The 19,510-nt window shown below is 45.6% G+C and overlaps 1 protein-coding gene across 1 annotated transcript in view; it reads left to right on the top strand.

The window, feature by feature from the left end:
* The window catches only part of LOC126094652 (protein kibra), a 202,554-nt gene that overhangs the window by 115,238 nt on the left and 67,806 nt on the right, over nucleotides 1-19,510 (top strand). The window contains exon 3 of the mRNA XM_049909150.1: nucleotides 16,387-16,481. Within this exon, the coding sequence (XP_049765107.1) occupies nucleotides 16,387-16,481 (95 nt within the window). The remainder of the gene's footprint in view (nucleotides 1-16,386; nucleotides 16,482-19,510) is intronic.

The following is a 19,510-nucleotide window of genomic DNA, read 5'->3' as shown; positions in this document are numbered from 1 at the left end:
CATTCTCATCTTCTGTAGCTCGGTTTGGTCGTTTATCTGTTTCATTTTCTCTCTTGGTAGAAGTAAGAAAATATTTTTGTACGAAAATTCAATTCAAAATAATTGTAACAATGAATTTAGGTTGAGTAATTTATTTCCACCATTGGATATTTTCTGCGTGCATCATTGAGAAAACTTGCCATTGCCATTCAAACTTTTCTTCCGGAAACATTTAATTGAGTTCCTTGCTATTACATTCAGGAGAATCGTACTGATAGAATGTGTTATCCTAGTGCTAGCTATTGAGAGTTGTGAAATAGTAGAGAGCGAGCGACATTTAAAAATGTCACTAAGCGACAATGAACATGGAACAAAACCTTCATTCACTCCTGTCTTTCTGTATACTGAAATAGATCCCGAAGAAACGTTTAGCGATAGTTTTCCTAATCGAAGGGGGAGAAGTCAAATCCGAAGGAAGCGGAGGATAAACGCTAAATTTTCCATGTCCGTGCGTTTATTATCCTTTTTTGGAAATAAAGGACAATGTGCAGTGGTTCCAAACTGTCGACTGTTCCGTAGAAGTTCTGTTTAAAAATTTTCCACAGATGCTTCTGCAGCGCCGATGTTTGTTTCGTGAAAATTTTCTCGGAATATAATTTCCTGTACTTTAGGGAAGTTTGGCCGTATCTGTTATACGGAGGGATACTGCGGAGTAAGTACGGTGCATCCATTCATACGGTCCTGAAGTAGTTCGAGCAAGAACAGCCGTAGTAACGGTTCTTGACAAGAAGTCATCTGTGCTCGCTGCAAGTATCCTGCGAAAGCTTACGTGACGATAAGAATAAAAAACTAGCAGGATCAGATCAAGTGAAAGTACTGACGAAGGAATAGAACTTCTTTTTAATGCTGCGAGGCTCACGAGAACCGTGTACAAAACGAGTCGGTGCCCAGTTATGGTGAACTTACTTATGTCAACAAAGTGAACACACATTTGTCAACGAACAATTAGAGCAACAAGTTCATTTGCAGTTTGCCCCACACAGTCCACACTGACCCAATTAATTGATATTGAGTAATCATTCACTAAATCCGCCCACATGTTAATAGCAGTTTTTTGTCATCAGCCCAAAAGTAGATCCCTAAATGAATTCAGTCTCATACACGGACGATTCACCGATACGGCGGTGGCTATTTCCTTCGCGTATGGTTTCCCATCTGTATGTTTCGTGTCTGGTGACCTCGCTATCAGTGAGGCGTTCAACTTCAGCCGTCCTGTATTACTGCAGATCAATGGCTCTGAGCACTATGGGACTCAACATCTTAGGTCATAAATCCCCTAGAACTTAGAACTACTTAAACCTAACTAACCTAAGGATATCACACACACCCATGCCCGAGGCAGGATTCGAACCTGCGACCGTAGCAGTCCCGCGGTTCCGGACTGCAGCGCCAGAACCGCTAGACCACCGCGGCCGGCTACTGCAGATCAGATCGAAATAGAACTGGTGTTGTCTCATTACTGCGGCAACCATCGACTAAACACTATGCGAGAGACGAACTGTGTAGAGTGTAGATTCTAGAAGAACAGCGAATTATCTCTCAGTACTTCTGTTCTGTTGGCTATTTGTATTTCATGTACCACTGATAAAGTTCCTATTGATGGTTGTTCGGTCACCGGAGAAGCACTGTTTGTTCGAAGTCAATAATTCCTGTAATTGTTCTACCTGGGTCCTAAAATTGCTGTGATCGCTGTTACCCAGTTTCTCACAAACACGAAATTTGTGAAATTTATTATAGTGCCGGTGTAGTTAACGTTGATACCATTTCGATATAATCTTGTGATTTTCTTCAGATGGATGGAGTTTTACACACTTTACTACTGTACGTCGTAATCAACTCTTAAAATGCTAATTTAATTCAGGATGCTTTGAGAAATTTTGTTTAAAAATATCGACCCTGGTGACGAGTCGTCAGCTAATGACAGTACCTATAGGGTACGGGCTTCCTCGTTGACGTTATTCGCCCCAGATGCCTCGAGCAGTAACACAATATTTTTATTGGCGTTCCTCAGGCGTCTGCCGCAGCGCTTCGTGATGGGCTGTTACCTCTCTCAGAGAGGCTCTGCCGAGACTTTTTTGGGAGCCATAATGTGTACCATAGTTATCATCTTGTTCTTATTACCGTCCCTCTTGGAAACCGAGGCTCTCGCGTGTCTAATGTCTGTTACGTGCTTCATTATTTCTTATTTTGGAATGCGGGCACGAATTACCTCGTCGATGCAGCTCGTCTGCGCCCCGGGCGATTGGGACTCGTTTGTATACACTTTGTTTATAACTCAAATGTTTTTACTGCAGCAGTTTTTCAAAGTAGGTACACGGTAGCAACTTGTAATAGCAACTACAGCCGGTAGCAGCTGATGACTAATAATAGTATACGCAAGGAAGTGTCCACTACGTGGTTGTGATGTTAGGGTGTGCGCAAAAACTATTTTTGTGTTAAATCTCTCAGGGCACGGTGCTATGCTGATGTGTAGGTGTCTGAAATTAATGACGGATGTAATCTGACTTGCAACGCGGCTCTGAGGCCACGTTAAACTGTAGGTTGGCTGGCTAAGCCAGCTCTAAGGTCGGCATTCCAGCTTATGTAAGACCATACGTACTAACGCACATTGGTGTTCATAACAACCTCGGGGTTGATGACAACCTTACCTATAAACTGAGTATCGTTGTTCTGTGATAACCTCTTCATTGACGTCATTAGTTCTTAAATGGTGAAGTATTTTTGAAACTGGTGTTAGTCTTAAACAATGGACTTTGCTGTAAAGGACGGTTTTAGTAGGCTTCGCTCGCGTGAAACTTTCCTCACATGATATTCTGCGAACCATGGGTGAAGGACAAGAGGCAGATTCTATATTCCAAAATTTCCGAAAAGCATTTCACACGGTGCCCCATTGCAGACTGTCAACGAAGGTATGAGCACACGGAATAGTTCACCGTGATATGTGACTGGCTAGAAACCAATACGTTCTCCTCGATGGCGAGTGTTCATTAGAGACAAGTGTGTCGTCAGGAGTGCCCCAGGAAAGAGTGATAGGATCGCTGTTAGTCTCCATGTACATAAATGATAGACGGACTGGGTGAATAGCAATCTGCGGCTGATGATGCTGTGGCCTACGGGACAGTGTCGTGTCTCCCGTCGGGTAGACCGTTCTCCAGGTGCAAGTCTTTTGACTCGACGCCACTTCGGCGACTTCCGCGTCGATGGGGATGAAATGATGCGTTCGTCAGGTGCAAGTCTTTCGATTTGACGCCACTTCGGCGACTTGCGCGTCGATGGGGATGAACTGATGATGACTAGGACAACACAACACCCAGTCCCTGAACGGAGAAAATCTCCGGCCAAGCCGGGAATCGAACCCGGGCCCTTAGGATTGACAGTCTGTCGCGCTGACCACTCAGCTATCGGGGGCGGACTACGGGACAGTGTCGTCGGTGGGTGACTGTGGGAGGACACAGGATGACTTAAACAAAATTTTCAGTTGGTGTGATGAATGTAGAAAAATATACACTCCTGGAAATTGAAATAAGAACACCGTGAATTCATTGTCCCAGGAAGGGGAAACTTTATTGACACATTCCTGGGGTCAGATACATCACATGATCACACTGACGGAACCACAGGCACATAGACACAGGCAACAGAGCATGCACAATGTCGGCACTAGTACAGTGTATATCCACCTTTTGCAGCAATGCAGGCTGCTATTCTCCCATGGAGACGATCGTAGAGATGCTGGATGTAGTCCTGTGGAACGGCTTGCCATGCCATTTCCACCTGGCGCCTCAGTTGGACCAGCGTTCGTGCTGGACGTGCAGACCGCGTGAGACGGCGCTTCATCCAGTCCCAAACATGCTCAATGGGGGACAGATCCGGAGATCTTGCTGGCCAGGGTAGTTGACTTACACCTTCTAGAGCACGTTGGGTGGCACGGGATACATGCGGACGTGCATTGTCCTGTTGGAACAGCAAGTTCCCTTGCCGGTCTAGGAATGGTAGAACGATGGGTTCGATGACGGTTTGGATGTACCGTGCACTATTCAGTGTCCCCTCGACGATCACCAGTGGTGTACGGCCAGTGTAGGAGATCGCTCCCCACACCATGATGCCGGGTGTTGGCCCTGTGTGCCTCGGTCGTATGCAGTCCTGATTGTGGCGCTCACCTGCACGGCGCCAAACACGCATACGACCATCATTGGCACCAAGGCAGAAGCAACTCTCATCGCTGAAGACGACACGTCTCCATTCGTCCCTCCATTCACGCCTATCGCGACACCACTGGAGGCGGGCTGCACGATGTTGGGGCGTGAGCGGAAGACGGCCTAACGGTGTGCGGGACCGTAGCCCAGCTTCATGGAGACGGTTGCGAATGGTCCTCGCCGATACCCCAGGAGCAACAGTGTCCCTAATTTGCTGGGAAGTGGCGGTGCGGTCCCCTACGGCACTGCGTAGGATCCTACGGTCTTGGCGTGCATCCGTGCGTCGCTGCTGTCCGGTCCCAGGTCGACGGGCATGTGCACCTTCCGCCGACCACTGGAGACCTCACGCCCAACGTGTTGAGCAATTCGGCGGTACGTCCACCCGGCCTCCCGCATGCCCACTATACGCCCTCGCTCAAAGTCCGTCAACTGCACATACGGTTCACGTCCACGCTGTCGCGGCATGCTACCAGTGTTAAAGACTGCGATGGAGCTTCGTATGCCACAGCAAACTGGCTGACACTGACGGCGGCGGTGCACAAATGCTGCGCAGCTAGCGCCATTCGACGGCCAACACCGCGGTTCCTGGTGTGTCCGCTGTGCCGTGCGTGTGATCATTGCTTGTACAGCCCTCTCGCAGTGTCCGGAGCAAGTATGGTGGGTCTGACACACCGGTGTCAATGTGTTCTTTTTTCCATTTCCAGGAGTGTAAGTTAATGCAGATGAGTAGGAAAAAGAATCCCGTTATGTTCCAATACAGCATTTTCAGTCTGCTGGTTGACACAATCATGTCGATTAAATATCTTTGCGTGACGTTGCAAAGAGATATGAACTGGAACGAGGACATCAGGATCGTAATAGGGAAGGCGAATGGTCGACTTCGGTTAATTGCGAAAATTTCAGAAATTTGTAGCTCATCTATAAAGGAGACCACATGTAGAACACTAGAGCAGCACATTCTTGGGTGTCGCTCTGGTATTAGTATCCCCACCAGGTCGGATTAATGAAAGACATCGCGGAAATTCAGAAGCGGGATGCTAGATTTGCTTCCGATAGGTTGGATCAGGACACAAGCACTACAGAGATGCTTATGGGAACTCAAATGGGAATCCCTGGAGGGAAGGCCACGTTCTTTTCGAGAACAGTAGCGAGAAACTTTTGAGAACCGGCGTGTGAAACTGTCTCCAGAAGGATTCTACTATCGCCAACATACATTTCGCCTAAGGACCACGGAGATAACGAGATAAGGTATGAGAACACATAGACAGTCGTTTTCCCCTCGCCCAGTTCGCGAGTGGAAGAAGAAAGAAAATGACTGTTAGTGGTACAACGTACCTTCCGCCACGCACCTGACGATGGCTTGCGTAGTATATATGTAGATGTAGATGTGAATTTGTATTATCTGTAACATCTCTCTCGTCAACGAAATGGATCCCTTTTTGCAGTTTTCACATAACTCTAGTTCCCTCCCAACTATTAAACTATTGTGCTTGTTTGTTTTGGCCTTACGCTTTATGTAGCTCATGCTGTGCAGTAATTTTCATCCTGATTTGATCGAGGAGGAGGTAGTGGGAAGGGGTTGAACATATTTATCGTCAAACAGAGGAACTACTAATTCGAAAATGGATGCAGGTGATGAGTGTTGCGAAACACACTTCAAAATTCGATTTCTTCTTTTATACTCCGTATTGCAGAACGAGCTATGTCGTCCAATGATTTGCGTCGAACCTGTAGGGGGAACGTAAACAGTTCGACGCTCTGTCGAGAACGCACAGAAGCGCGGTTGGATGTATCATCTCACAGAACGCTCTTTCTGTGTGATGGAAGGCAGTGATCCACGAGTTCTGCGGTCTGTCTCCGATGCGTTGCGAGGTTCTTCTTCTCGGAGTCTATTTTTACGCCGCACATCCTGATGTTCAGCGAAAAAGACAAGAAGAAATAGTCCTACAAGCGTCGCCGCTCATCTCTTCCGCACTGTCCGATTTTCTTGCTCAACATTTTGCCGATATCTACGTTGTCGTAGGAAGGTTAACTGCATCAACTTATGTACAACAAAATCGTGTTGTTGAGTAGGCCAGGTCTTCGTAGAAATATTGAAGGCGCTATTTTCTCTATTTAAGAAATATATATGAGACGACAAAATTTCTGTTATGCGGGAGTAGAAAATTCCTAAGTTCTCCAGTTTCGTAAAGGAGCACCGTCAAGATAAAGAATATAGCTCTTACAGTGTAAGTATTTTAAAATACGGAGATGTGTCTGCTCTGTTACCCATCGACGTCCTTCAGCTGTAAAGATCTGTACTTACGTACAGTCGATGTTTGAAGTTTAACGAATTTAAAAGATAACAGAAGCACCCTGTGACAAACTGTTAAAACCATCGCATTCACGGGAGTCATAAGTGATGTGTTATTTGTCAAAAAACTTAACATTTGTTTGAAATAATATATGTGAACATATGCAATACTGACATAGTCATGTTTCTCAAAACATCAGTTGTGTTCGCGTACGTTCTTTCACTACTTGGCATCTAAGTGCAAATGCAAGTGGTTAAAACACAAGTGAGGAGGGTAACCTGTGAACAGTGTACAACACGTTCAGTGTATCTGTACTGCAATAGTGCAATAATAAAAGCAACAGCGATCACATAAACCTGATCTTTGTCACAAGATAGAGAACTTCTCCTGTTGGAGAATTAGCTCCTCGAAGTAGTCAGTCCTGGATAGTTAATGTTCACAATGCGACCGCATGTTATGATTTTAGCGTGGAACTAATCCCGTTTACTGCGTGTAGTTGCAGTCACGTTGCTCCCGCTCGTGCGAGAGGCGGTGACTGCGAACTCCACCCATCCTCGTACCACCTGCTTTGATGGCTTGCTCGACCAAGGTCACTGGGAACCTGCAGCAGGTGAATTGCTAACTGTTGAGTCCCTGGCGTCGGAACTCTTATTTCTTTCTGTTATTTGTCAAAGTATCATGAAAATGTTTGCGGGTGATACCTATATAACCGCCGTAGTTGCGTATTCCCACAAATTGCAATATCACTTTGTGTACACATTTATAAAAGGCAGTAACGTTTGGACCTGCCAGAGACAGTATCCGCAGAAAGTTCAAAAAATAAGTCGTCCCATTCTAAGACCATTGCGCGACGGAGGGTGCATTGTCAGAAGAGACTACATATTTAGTGTTTCCCGCAGACACAATTCTGCCTGTGGTGCGGCTAAAACAGGTTGATCACAGCGTCCGAGTAAATTGACGCGACAACTGGTTGTACACCCCAAAGTTGAATTTCGTGGTACAGTGTGATTCCTGTGCGCAAAACGTCTAATTCTGGACACAAATTCACCGTGAAATTATGGCATTATTAAGAACCAAATGCAAAGTAGCGTCCAATAGTGGTGAAATGGTGCCAACAATATGACCAAAGCAACGCAGACGCAGATGACGCTGATAGGGAAAGAAGGCCGTTTACATCGACCACAAATGACAATGTCCAGCCAATAGAGGCAAAACATCAGAGGTTGGGGAGATTTTCCGACGATGAGGACCTTCAAACAGCGGTGACAAAGTGTGCCACTGTTGAAATATCTGCGGTTGTCGACGACGTCACCCGGCTACATTCCCAACACTACTCAATATTACTTATGAGTGCTATCTAATAATAGTATACCATCAAATTTGTTTTTCATACAAAGATATCATGTTGCCTCGTGAGTAGTTAATTTACGTCCAGCATTAAGGATAAACCTTACGTTGGTCCTATCACAATCCTGATGCAACAAAATTAACGACTGTTTCATAAACCACGGCCGAAGACGATTGTGACAGATGTGTGACACTGCAAAAACAATTTGTTTGTCGCAAAAAAAAAAAATACTGAAGGCGCGCGCAGATAGCCTCTGTTTTGAAAAATCTGTCGAGAAAAGTAAAATGAAGAATAATAAGACAATCTTTGTGGCGCAATTCGTTACTACGTGCTCGCGGTTGGGCTCAGAGTGCGAGCTCTTCAAATGATTCAAGGTACTGCTTGGCACGTTCACGCAAAGTTCACGAAATGACTCGGAGACAGATTTCTGCTGTCTAGGTGAGCCATTTCTTCGTTGCGTCTCGGTATGTTCGAGGAAGCAGGTTATTTGTAGCTGGAAGAATACACAAATTTGAGAATGGACACGCGCAATGGGTAGATATTCAGAGACGATAGTAATAGTTGCTTGTGTTTGACCCTTGTATCATAACCGTAACACAGCGAGTAGGGGCACCTGAAGTTACAAGCTTTTTCCATACAGCGTAACTCTATATAGCGTGGGGTCTGTTAAGTAGCGATCAAAGATTTCGAATAACACGGAAATATGCAAGTCTCTTCGCCTCTGTTCACCCCGAACCTGACATCTGTACTTTGACAAATACTCTTGAATAGAATAACGACAAAGTATGTACTCTTGAGCCAGTGAGTTATGTATGCAAGGTAGAGATTGTTGCGTATTGTCAGCTTCGCCCTCCCCTTGTTTTTTTTTTTCGTTCTTGTTCTTCTTCCTCCTCCTTTCTTCCTAGGCTGAAGTCTGATAACAGTATGCTTCAGTCTACCTTCTGGTTGTCGCTCCTCCATCTTTCCCGTGGACGGCCGGATGGTTATTTATTTGTTGCGATTTTCACAATCTTCCGTCCATCCATATTGTCTATGTATTCGCTCCGTTATTGCATTTTCTAATGTGTCCACTCATTAATGGAGCCAGTTTGCATTCTTTTCTAATACTTTCACTTCTCTCTCCCTCTATCTCTCGCAGTCTTTCCCGCAATCCTCCGCGAAATTTTCATTTCCGTGGTTTCAAAAAGTCTTCTAATTTTTGATGTTTTTGGTTTTGTCTCGCCTGTGTACTTTATAATTGGTCTCATTATTGTTTTGTATATTCTTGCCTTTACATCTTTTCCTAGGTGTTTGTTTTTTCCCAAATTATATCATTTAAATACACTGCTGCTTTGTTTGCTTTTTCTGTTCTTTCGCTAACTCCTTTGCGACACTTTAACTGCTGGACAATTCAATACCAAGGTATTTAAATGTCATTACCCGTTAAATAATTTTCTGTCTAACTTCGATTTGCAACTAATTGGTTCCGCAGACATTGTCATGCATTTGGTTTCTCGAGCAGATATGGTTTTTTGCTGCCATGTCAAATATATGTAATGGTTTCTGTAGATTATCTTCATTCTATGCTAGCAGAACTGCATCGTCAGCATAACAAATGATTTTTATTTCTTCTGCCCTTATTCTACTACCACTACCAGCCAATACCACCTTTATCCTCTCCTCTATTCGAGCAGATGTAATAAAATATAACAATAATTGTATTCGGCGTCTGCTGAAGTTCGTCATTTGTAGCTATTGTCTGCTGCTCGCACTCTGGACCGACGATGTTCCAAGAGTCTGTTGATATGAGGAAGCCGTTCGTGCCCTCGGTTCAGCAGCGCTGCCGTGAATCACTGTCACACCGACACACGTGCACGCTAGAATGGCGGAACTCGCACGTGTCACGACTGACGCAGGAATGTGCTGTGCCGCCAACCGAGCGAAGAGGCCGGGTGGAGCGACGCGTTCTTTCTTTGTGGTGCCCTCTGAAGCAGCTGATGGGCGTCTCCAGCCCTGACAATGGAGGAAGGTCATGTCTACAAGAGACAAGCACGAGAATTTCCGCAGTCGGTCACTGATATTCCGGCGGCGATGTTAATACGCTTATAACGAGGGTTGTAGTGGCTGTAGCATTTCTTTTGTTCAAGACGACCATACGACTCTCAAAAAATAAATGGTATTAGAAGGCATACACCACTTAAAGGAAATGCTACTGTCTATCGATAATGGTGAAGTAAGCAGACACACGAGTTGTATTACAGTTAATAGTGAAAACTGACAGGCATTAAAACATACGCTAACAGAAGCAAAACCGTTTAGAAAACACGAGCCCAGAAACGGGCTGTTTGCGAGGTAAGTAGGGGTGTGTGGTTGTGACTCGACACTAAATTCTGTATGAAATACAGTTCTACTTAGTACAAACATGACTGAGTTTTCACGGTGCGATTAAGCTCCATCTAATTGGGGTCAAATCTTAACCATGGCCCATGTGTGTGCAATGTAGTCCATGCATGATGGGGCACCGCCACATTTTGCTACTGATGTAAGGTGACGCCAAACGCTCCTATATGATCCAAAAAGGTTAAATCGAGCAGCTTAAAGTGCTGCATACAAATGAAAATGTGTATACATTTCAGACGACTGATGTTGAAACTTAAATTTTGAGGCGTTTTTATTATATTGCTTTAGCTTCCGTAGCTCAGTTTTATTATATTGCTTTAGCTTCCGTAGCTCAGTGGTCACTCAATCTGGCTGTTATCTGGAGGACCAGAGTTCGATTCCCGCTACTGCCAAGGACTTTTCCTTGGTGGGAGAGCTGGTACGGGGTGCGCTCAGCGTCGTGATACCAGTTGGAAGAGTTACTTGATTGAGAAATGGTGGCTCCAAACGGATATGATACACGAATTGAGGTGATAATCATGAAAACAAAGGCGTTTTTCGTTTCGGCAGTACCTTCTCAAGAAATTTCAGTCACCAACTTTCTCCTCAGAGTGAGAAAAATCAGAGCTCGCACGGAAAGATTTAAATGCTCGTTTTACAACGTGCCGTTCGACAGTGGAACGGTAGAGAAATAACTTGAAACTTGTTCATTGCCTCGTCTGCTAGGCGCTTAATTGTGAATTGTAGAGTAATCATTTACTTGTAGATATAGATAACACATCCAGTGCGCCATGGGCGGAGTGTGACAGGGCGATGGGTCGGACCTGACTGGCCCATTGCTTGCTGTTTCTCGAGTTTTTATTTTCCTGTGGTTGCCATTGTGTGGGCGATTCTCCCCACAATTCGTAGAGTTCTATCATTCAGCAGCAAATATAGTCGTATATTTAGAAACATCAGTCAACCAATGTTCAATTTGCCCACGTTGTCTATCGTTTGAAACAAAGAATAGGAGATCCACACGGGTTCGAATATATGCATAAGATTTTCCTGCGATTGTCTCACGAATAAGAGGTTGTGTCGAGTGGGATGGGTGCGCTCCTTTTGTTTAGGAAAGCTGCCATCGACCTCGTCAAAACGTCGTCCTCCGGAGAGAACGGTCAACGCGCTCACCTGTTGCGGCCGCGCTAACAGACTGCCTTTGTGTTTGGGCGCCCCGTCCAGAACAAAAGACGAGACAGCGGACAGGCGATAGCGCCGGAATGCCCGTCGTCCGGCTATTACGGTTATCACAGGCGCTCGATAAGGGGCATTCCTGCGCCGCTTTATTCGGCACGCGTCGCGTGCTCTGCTGCTCGCCGGCCGTCCCAACACTGCGTGCCCTGGCACCTGGGTGCGCGCGTCCTTTCGACTCTCCGATTGTGGTTGCGTTTGTAAAAAACGTGCCATAATGTTGGCCTGTTGCTGAAAGAATAGACAGTGTGAACTTTCCGGGTTGTCATTCAGTCTACTTCTGTGGAATGGGATCACTTGGCCGGCGAATGCCGCCGCTCGCCCACACCGTTGTTATAACCCAATATGTTCTACAGTGTGTCGACACCTTGCCTTGGCTGCTCGAACGCCAGATCTGCCTCCAGTCCAGCGTATACGGGACATCATCGGATGGCAACTCCAGCATCATTCACAGACAGCATTAACTGCCCTTTTATTAACCGACCAGGTGCAACAGCCATGGATCTCCATCCCACAAGCTTACATCCGACGCCTGTAGAACAAATGCAAACACGTTTGCGTGCTTGCACTCAACGTTCTAGCGGTTTCTTCGGTTATTAATATACTAGCATTTCACATCTGTAACGGCTTATCTGTTGCTTACATTAACCTGTAATATTTTCAGTGTCAATCGCTTAAATGTGTTACCTAGACAGATGCATTCCCGAAATTTCATTACGCTATATTATTTTATTTTTTCTGCTGCGGTTTTTTTTCTGTCAGGGTAGTTTTGTAGTCTTTTCATTCCGTTAGCTTGACCATTTCGTCGTATAAAACGTAGAATCTGTATCTTCTAGCAGACAACACGTAAAATGTCTGAAGATCTCAAAGATGTTAGGAGCGCACGTCTTTGGCGCCAACGAAAGTTCTGAATTCTTACTTCGCGCTGAAAACCGCAACAGAAGTGATGTCACTGGTCCTGGCATACTGCAGCGGCACCGTAGTTGCACGTGTGAACACCCAGGCGCAATGACAATGCAGTTACTTTCTGCCAAGACACTAAAAGTTAAATTCAGTTGTAGGCCTACTTAGTGAAACCACTAACCTTCCCCCGCAACTGAACAAAGCCATTAGATTGCTCCCTAGTGGACGTATTTCGAAATACCAAATTTTAGGCATTGCCTCTCACCACAGACAACACAGTGGCCGACGGCCTTCACTTAACGACCGAGAGCAACGATGTTTGCGTAGAGTTGTCAGTGCTAACAGGCAACCAACACAGCATGAAATCACCGCAGTAATCAATGTAGGATGTACAATGAACGTATCCGTCAAGACAGTGCGGTGAAATGTGGCGTTAATGGGCTATAGCAGCAAATGACCGAAGCGAGTGGTTTGCTAACAGCACGACGTCGCCAGCGGCGCCTCTCCTGAGCTCGTGACCATATCGGTTGTGCCCTAGCCGACTGGAAAACGCGTGGCCTGGTGAAATGAATCCAGATTTCAGTTGGTAAGAGTTGATGGCAGGGTTCGAGTGCGCAGACTTCACGAAGCCTTGGACCCAAGTTGTCAACTAGGCACTGTGCAAGCCGGTGTGGGCTCCATAGCGGTGTGGGCTGTGTTTACATGGAATGGACTGAGTCTTCTGGTTCCGTTGAGCCGATCATTGTCTGTAAATGGTGAAGTTCGGCTACTTGGGGAGATCATTTGCAGCCATTCATGAACTTCATATTCCCAAACAACGATGGAATTTTTATAGAAGTCAATGCGTCATGTTACCAGGCCGCTGTTGTTCGCGATTGGTTTGGAGAACATTCTGGAGAACCCGAGTGAATGAAATGGCCACCCAATTGACCCGACATGAGTACCATCGATTATTTACGGAACACAATCGAGAGGTCAGTTCGTGCACAGAATCCTGCACCGGCAATACTTTCGCAATTGCAGACGGCTAAGGACACAATATGGCTCAATATTTCTGCAGGGGACCTGCGAGGACTTGTTGAGTTCTTGGCACGTAGAATTGCTGCACTACTCCGGGCTAAAGGAGGTCCGATACGATGTTAGTAGGTACTCTGTGAATTCTGTCGTCTCAGTGCTACATCTGCATCGAAACTTCACTCTGTCATCCATGCATTCAACAGCAAGGACTGATTTATAACGCGAGATTTTCAAAAACAATGATATGCTCGTTTCCAGTATTCAGTGAAACGCCCACATGATATTTTTCGCGAGTAGTGATGGTGCATTAGCGTTGGAGAACTCTTAGCTTTATGTGAACCTCCAACAATCACTGCCACTCAGTCCAGCAGTAGCTGTACACATTTGCGGGGTGCTGGGGAAACTCATCGCGAGGCCGGGAGCGGCTCGTGTCCCGACGGGCGAGAGAGGTGAGCGACACAGACGAGCCGCCACTCCAAGCCACGCCACACCGCCTGCTGGCTTTAAATTCCTCAAAAGTGCCGGCCGTAAAAATACCCGACGGCGGCGCGTCTGATGTAGCGTTAGAAGGGCCCACACTTGTCTGCGACAGCGCACCGAAAAAAGGGATGCCGGATGGTGGATGCTGGCCAGTGGGTCCGTATCTCTCACCGTCCTCCTGTTGCCGGATGGTCGCAAAAATCTTCAAATTCTCTGTCTTTGTGGTAGCCTACTAGAGGAAATCGACGCATCATGACGTTATCCACTGTGTTTTCTAGCCGCATCAATTCGTAACTAACAGGTTCCTGCCTTTGAAACCAAAGGTTGATAATCGATTGGAACACCGGCATGGACCACCAAAACAGATAAACCCGTACCAGTCACCTCCAGTATCTTAAGTCACTTCAAAAAACTACTCTTCAGCCACATTCTTGAAACGCTATTTCTCCGAGATCATGCCCTGAACGAACATGGTGAAGATGCTGTGCGTATGGTTCATGTAAGCGAACATCCGCACCACTATTTGCACTTGCAGAATTAAGCATGTTCACGCATAAAAAACCGAATTTAACAGTTGCCGCACCGTATCTGGGGATCTTTGGCACATTACAACTACTCTGTTAGGGAGGTGTGATATTCAGCAACGACCCTGTTGTCTAAATGCTATTACCCGGCTTGAGAAATGTCCGTGCACAGCTCGGCGATTTAAAAAAAAAGACCGAAGCCTGAAGTGTTATTATAACTGGCGATCAAAAAGTTTCTGTTCAGGCAATGTCACCGTGAACACTGAGGCAATCACCCCAACGATGCAGCAGTTTGAACAAACCCCTTTGGTAAAACACGGCACCCTGTTGTGTGAAGTATTCAGTAATTGCCTACTGCACATTGTCGTCCGACAGGAATCGTCGACCCTTCAAAGCCTTTTTTAAGGGACCGAAGGCGTGACAATCGCATGGGAAGATATCAAGACTGTAGGACGGGTGAACGAGTGTCTCCCACATTTGTTGGCGTAACTTCTGAGAATGGTTGAGACTGGTCTTCTACATTGGTCGGCGTTTTGTGTCGAATAGCTACCAGCATGGAACTTGGCGGGGCGCACCGTTCCACAACGATGTCTTTCGACACACGTGTTGCCGCATATACATTTTCCCTAGGATGTCTACCAGTGTTTGCCAAGAAAAGAGTAACAGCACGTTGGTCCTGTTTGGACGCCTTTGGTATTAACGTCACCATAGATCATCTTTCCGCATTTACCACACGCACGTCGGAAAGACACGAATCCCACACTAATCCCTTGCCTACGTGTCGGTGCTTATATACCCGCATCGGAGTTGCGCTGCGGTGCATATACGCTACAGCAACGCCCTCATAACGAAACCTTTTGATTGCCCTTTAAACCACGATTATTTTTGTTTAGAAAGAAATCTGTGCTTTTGAAGAGGTAGGTAACGAAAACATCCTTGAATGGTTAAACATGAGCGGAGATTTGAGCAGCTAATTGACGCGGATACAGTGAGTTTCTACAGAACGGTAGAGCAAGAGCGAAAGCTAGGCGAGTGAGGAAACCGTTGTCATGCACACCGAGGTGCTGGAGTGCGTTGATTAGTTAGTGGATTGTGCGGGACAAAATTCGTTTGACTATAGCAATGTTTTTACTCTGCGGAAAACGAGAATCGTTGTCGGGGAAAAAGTAAATGAAAAACTGAAGCAGAACTAAAAGGACGATTATTTTCCAAAGTCGAACTGAAAGAAAGTGATACGAAATACAATGCGTTTTGTTGTAATTTTGTAAATAAGTTAAAACTGAATAATACAGTAGACTCTCGGCTTTCTATGCTAACTTCTGACAACATAAGACCAAACAGGTAGTCCAGACGACATGTGAAAAATAAAGCAAATGACAGTTACCGATTAAAAAAAAAAACAAACAAACATGTGTATTTTGGATTATCCGAGTTTTTTTCGGTTATTTGTGTAGACTGTGATCCGCATTAACCCGTATAATGGTACTATTTGTCATAATTTTTCTGCGAAAAGTAACTATCATACAGTTTTGTTCGCTCGCAGTGTCGGGCATTGAGGTGTAGCGGTGATGTGCGTAACTTGATGGTGAAAGATCGCGGGATCGAATCTCGCCCGGGGCTCGGATTTTTCACTCTACTTTTTAACTTAGCATTCACCTCTCAGTGATGTGGTGATATGTCAAAAACGACGTGTGGTTCAGATTCCACGTTAAACTGTAGGTCACTTTTCCTTGGTCCCCAAGGAAAAGTGGTGCGAAATTATTATTATATGTTATTATTATATACTTGCAATTTAGTGTACACACCTCTCACTACACGTTTGTCAGTTCTTTCCAGAGGATACAGAATACATCGATAGTGTACTAGGTAACATCATATCACAGTGGACTTCAAGAGGTAATTTATCTAAGGGGCAATCCGCTGATTCAATTGCACCGCTATCTGCTTGTTTCTGTTCCTGAGCACTTGCCCGCTATAATGTGTATCCGTGGTTACAGAATGCACGCAGCTGGAGGACCCCCGCCTCGAGTGGCGAGCTATCCAGGAGGCGATGCTACGGGACTACTTGCAGACGGCGCAAGATGTCCTCGAGGTGAGTACCGACTACTTCAACCTTCCGTAGAACGTACGTGTGCTTACTAAGCTGCAGATACCAAATATGTATTAAAAAGGACCTATGTAGATCGTTAAATGAATTTCTTTATTTATTGCGCCGTTTTGGCTGCCGCCATATTCAGATATCTGCAATTCAGATTAAAGGAACATATAGAGTGGGGTGCGTTTATCACGCAACATCGGGCCACAACAAAGTAAAAAGTTAAAAAATATTCTTAGAAGTTTCACTCACCAAAAAGTGTGAACTTTGGAAACGACGCTCAGTGCCAATATTTAAACGTATATCTAATCAGAGTATCAGCTAACAACTGATTCAAAAATTACCAGCGGGAAAATGCCCCTAGGTGAGCACAAAAAATGCGAAACTGTTCCTGATTATTTAAAAGACTCTGAGTGAAAACTGGGGTAACGGCTGCATCATTCTACCTTCCTCAGCTCCTATATAAATTTTCCCAAATAGTTTGGCATGCGAATATATTCGTGCCTTTTTTATCGTGCAGCAAACCTCAAACTCCCGCAAGCTCCTCAAATTGTAATTCATTCACACACCCTAGTCCATCGCTCTAAATCGCTCATACCCATGCACTTCTATTTGACTTTCCTCACTACTTATTTAGCCGAATTCCTTGCCACTAACTCTCTGTGTCTGTAATTGTCACAGGTTCAGTCCCCTTCGTTCTGTCCCACTACTATAGTCTCCTGTTACTGACACTGTCCCCCTCTTGCTCTCTCTTACTGCTGATACTTTATTCCTTCCTTCCTATTGCTGCTGCTGTCTTTTCTCACAGTTACTGTCTCTCTCTTTGTCGTTGTCATTGTCATATACTCTGTCTTTCATTATCACTAGCTCTCACCCATTTCCACTTTCTCTTTATTTCTCCACCCCCCCTCTCCCCGCCCTTTCCTCTTTTCCTAGCACTGTTCTGTTACTATCAGCTATGTTTCACTTTTTATTCCCTCTCTTTCTCTGGCACTACCATTGTCTCCTCTGTTAGTTTCCTGTCGTCCACTGTCCAGCATCAGCTCAAGCGTCGCTTGCAGCTTGCAACTCTGCATTAGCGAGACATTTCTGTAATGTCTCGCTAATGTAGAGTTGCACGACCGTTGCACTCCTTTCCTTTTAACTCCATACGCACAGTAATTGTGCTAGCTGGACTGCTAGTAGCACTTTGGAACTCATACGAGTGACTCCTCCCGCTGATTTCGTGGGATTTCTTACAACCGCACTCCGCAGCGCTCGACAATCCCTATGGGTCAGTACGTGTGGTCTGCCTGGCGTTGATTCGGATATGGTTGTTCCTTCATGTTTCTGTGTTTCACAACCACAGTACCATCAGTCGACATGGGCAGCTTTAGAAGGGTTGAAATGCCGCTGATGATACTCAGGTGATGTCCAATGACCAGCCCACATTCGAAATCGAGCTCTCCTGACCGACCCATTTTGCTATTTCTGTATTGACAATGCAATACTCCCCCCACCCCCTTCCTCTTATACTGGCGAGTCCACCTCTCGTGACATCTAGTGGTCAGTTCCACATTACGTAGGGCTGTCCGGATATATTTGATCAGATAGTGGATTAGAGCAATTGGTACGGTCGGATAGGGGTGATCCCGGTGCGCTGGTCGTAAGCGAGAATGCAGCGAGATGCGCCCGCAGCGGAAGCCCCGAGTCAGCTGGAGCAAGACGAGCAGCAGACGCGAGTCGCCGCCGCCTGCATCACCGCCCGCCCGGCAGACAGATGGGCGCAGGAAGCAGCAGTGGTGAGGCGACCCAGAAAGGGGAGCAGGAGGGGGGCGGGGAAAGCGCTTTCCCACGGCCACGCGCCCCGCGCTGCGCCCGCTTCCGGCCGTAAATCCGACTGCAATCAGGCGAGCGCCCGAGCTCCGCTGTCCGCGCCGCCTCCACATCCCGCTCCTGCCTGCTCTCCCGAGGTGCGGCCGAGCCCGCCTCATACTTCGACCGCTAACTCTGCCCACCTCGTCACAGTACCAAATACTACTATAACAGGGGACGTCGATCGTACACGAAACATTGACGAGAGTGGAAAAACTGATAGAGGCCGACATTGGGGAAAATCAGTTTGGGACCCGGAGAAATGTAGGAGGAGCGCGCGAGGCAATGTCGACCCTACGACTTATCTTAAAACATTGCCTGAAGAAAGGCAAACCTATAGGTATTTTGTTGGAAACTGACGTTGTGAGACCGTGACTGTGTACAAAATACCGGTTGATTCTTGTAAAGGAGAAAACAGCAACCTGCCACTTGTAATAATGCTATTTATTCACATACACCTGTTTGAAACCGACAGGTTCATCATCAGGCGTCTTTCCTCGTTAAGATACATACTTCTTATTGTTTACATTAGTTTTCACTTTCTATTCCCCCTTGTGGTGAAGATTTCTAAGGGTTGTGATGCCATACAACGAAGGCATTAGAACGTAATTGTACCTAATAACGATTGAAAACAATGTAAATAAATCATTAGAAACTGTTTTAGTTTTACGTTACTTGCGTGGAACATCCCGCGTCATTACATGGCGATGCAGATTGCTTGTGTTCATGCAGTAGCAAAGACCGTATGAACGCAATGTTGTAAAGCACCACTCACACACACCAAAATTTTCTTAACATGGGAATATGCTTACAAATATGGCGATATCACAACTTTAACAGTGCTACAGAATTTCTCAGAGTTATTTCAATAGGTACATTGATGTGACACTAGAAATTAACCGAGTATAAAAGTTTCATTTCATGCAATTTGTATTCAGTGAGTGGTCATACATTATAATTAAGATAAACAAAGAAAGAAGCTAGTTTTTAAAAAAAATGTTACTGAAATGGCATACGTAAATATTACGGTGTACACTGGAAAGGAAGTAAATGATGAGAGACAGTAGTAAATAAATAAATATTACGACAGCGGACATTATATTAAAATGCCATTGCTAGTTGAAGGTTTAAATCAGTTAGACTGTTCTAATAATGCACGACTAAGCAAGCTG

The sequence above is a fragment of the Schistocerca cancellata genome, chromosome 8 (assembly GCF_023864275.1).
Source record: "Schistocerca cancellata isolate TAMUIC-IGC-003103 chromosome 8, iqSchCanc2.1, whole genome shotgun sequence".
In the NCBI taxonomy this organism is placed as follows: Eukaryota; Metazoa; Arthropoda; class Insecta; order Orthoptera; family Acrididae; genus Schistocerca; species Schistocerca cancellata.
This window is presented reverse-complemented; position numbering and strand designations above follow the sequence as displayed.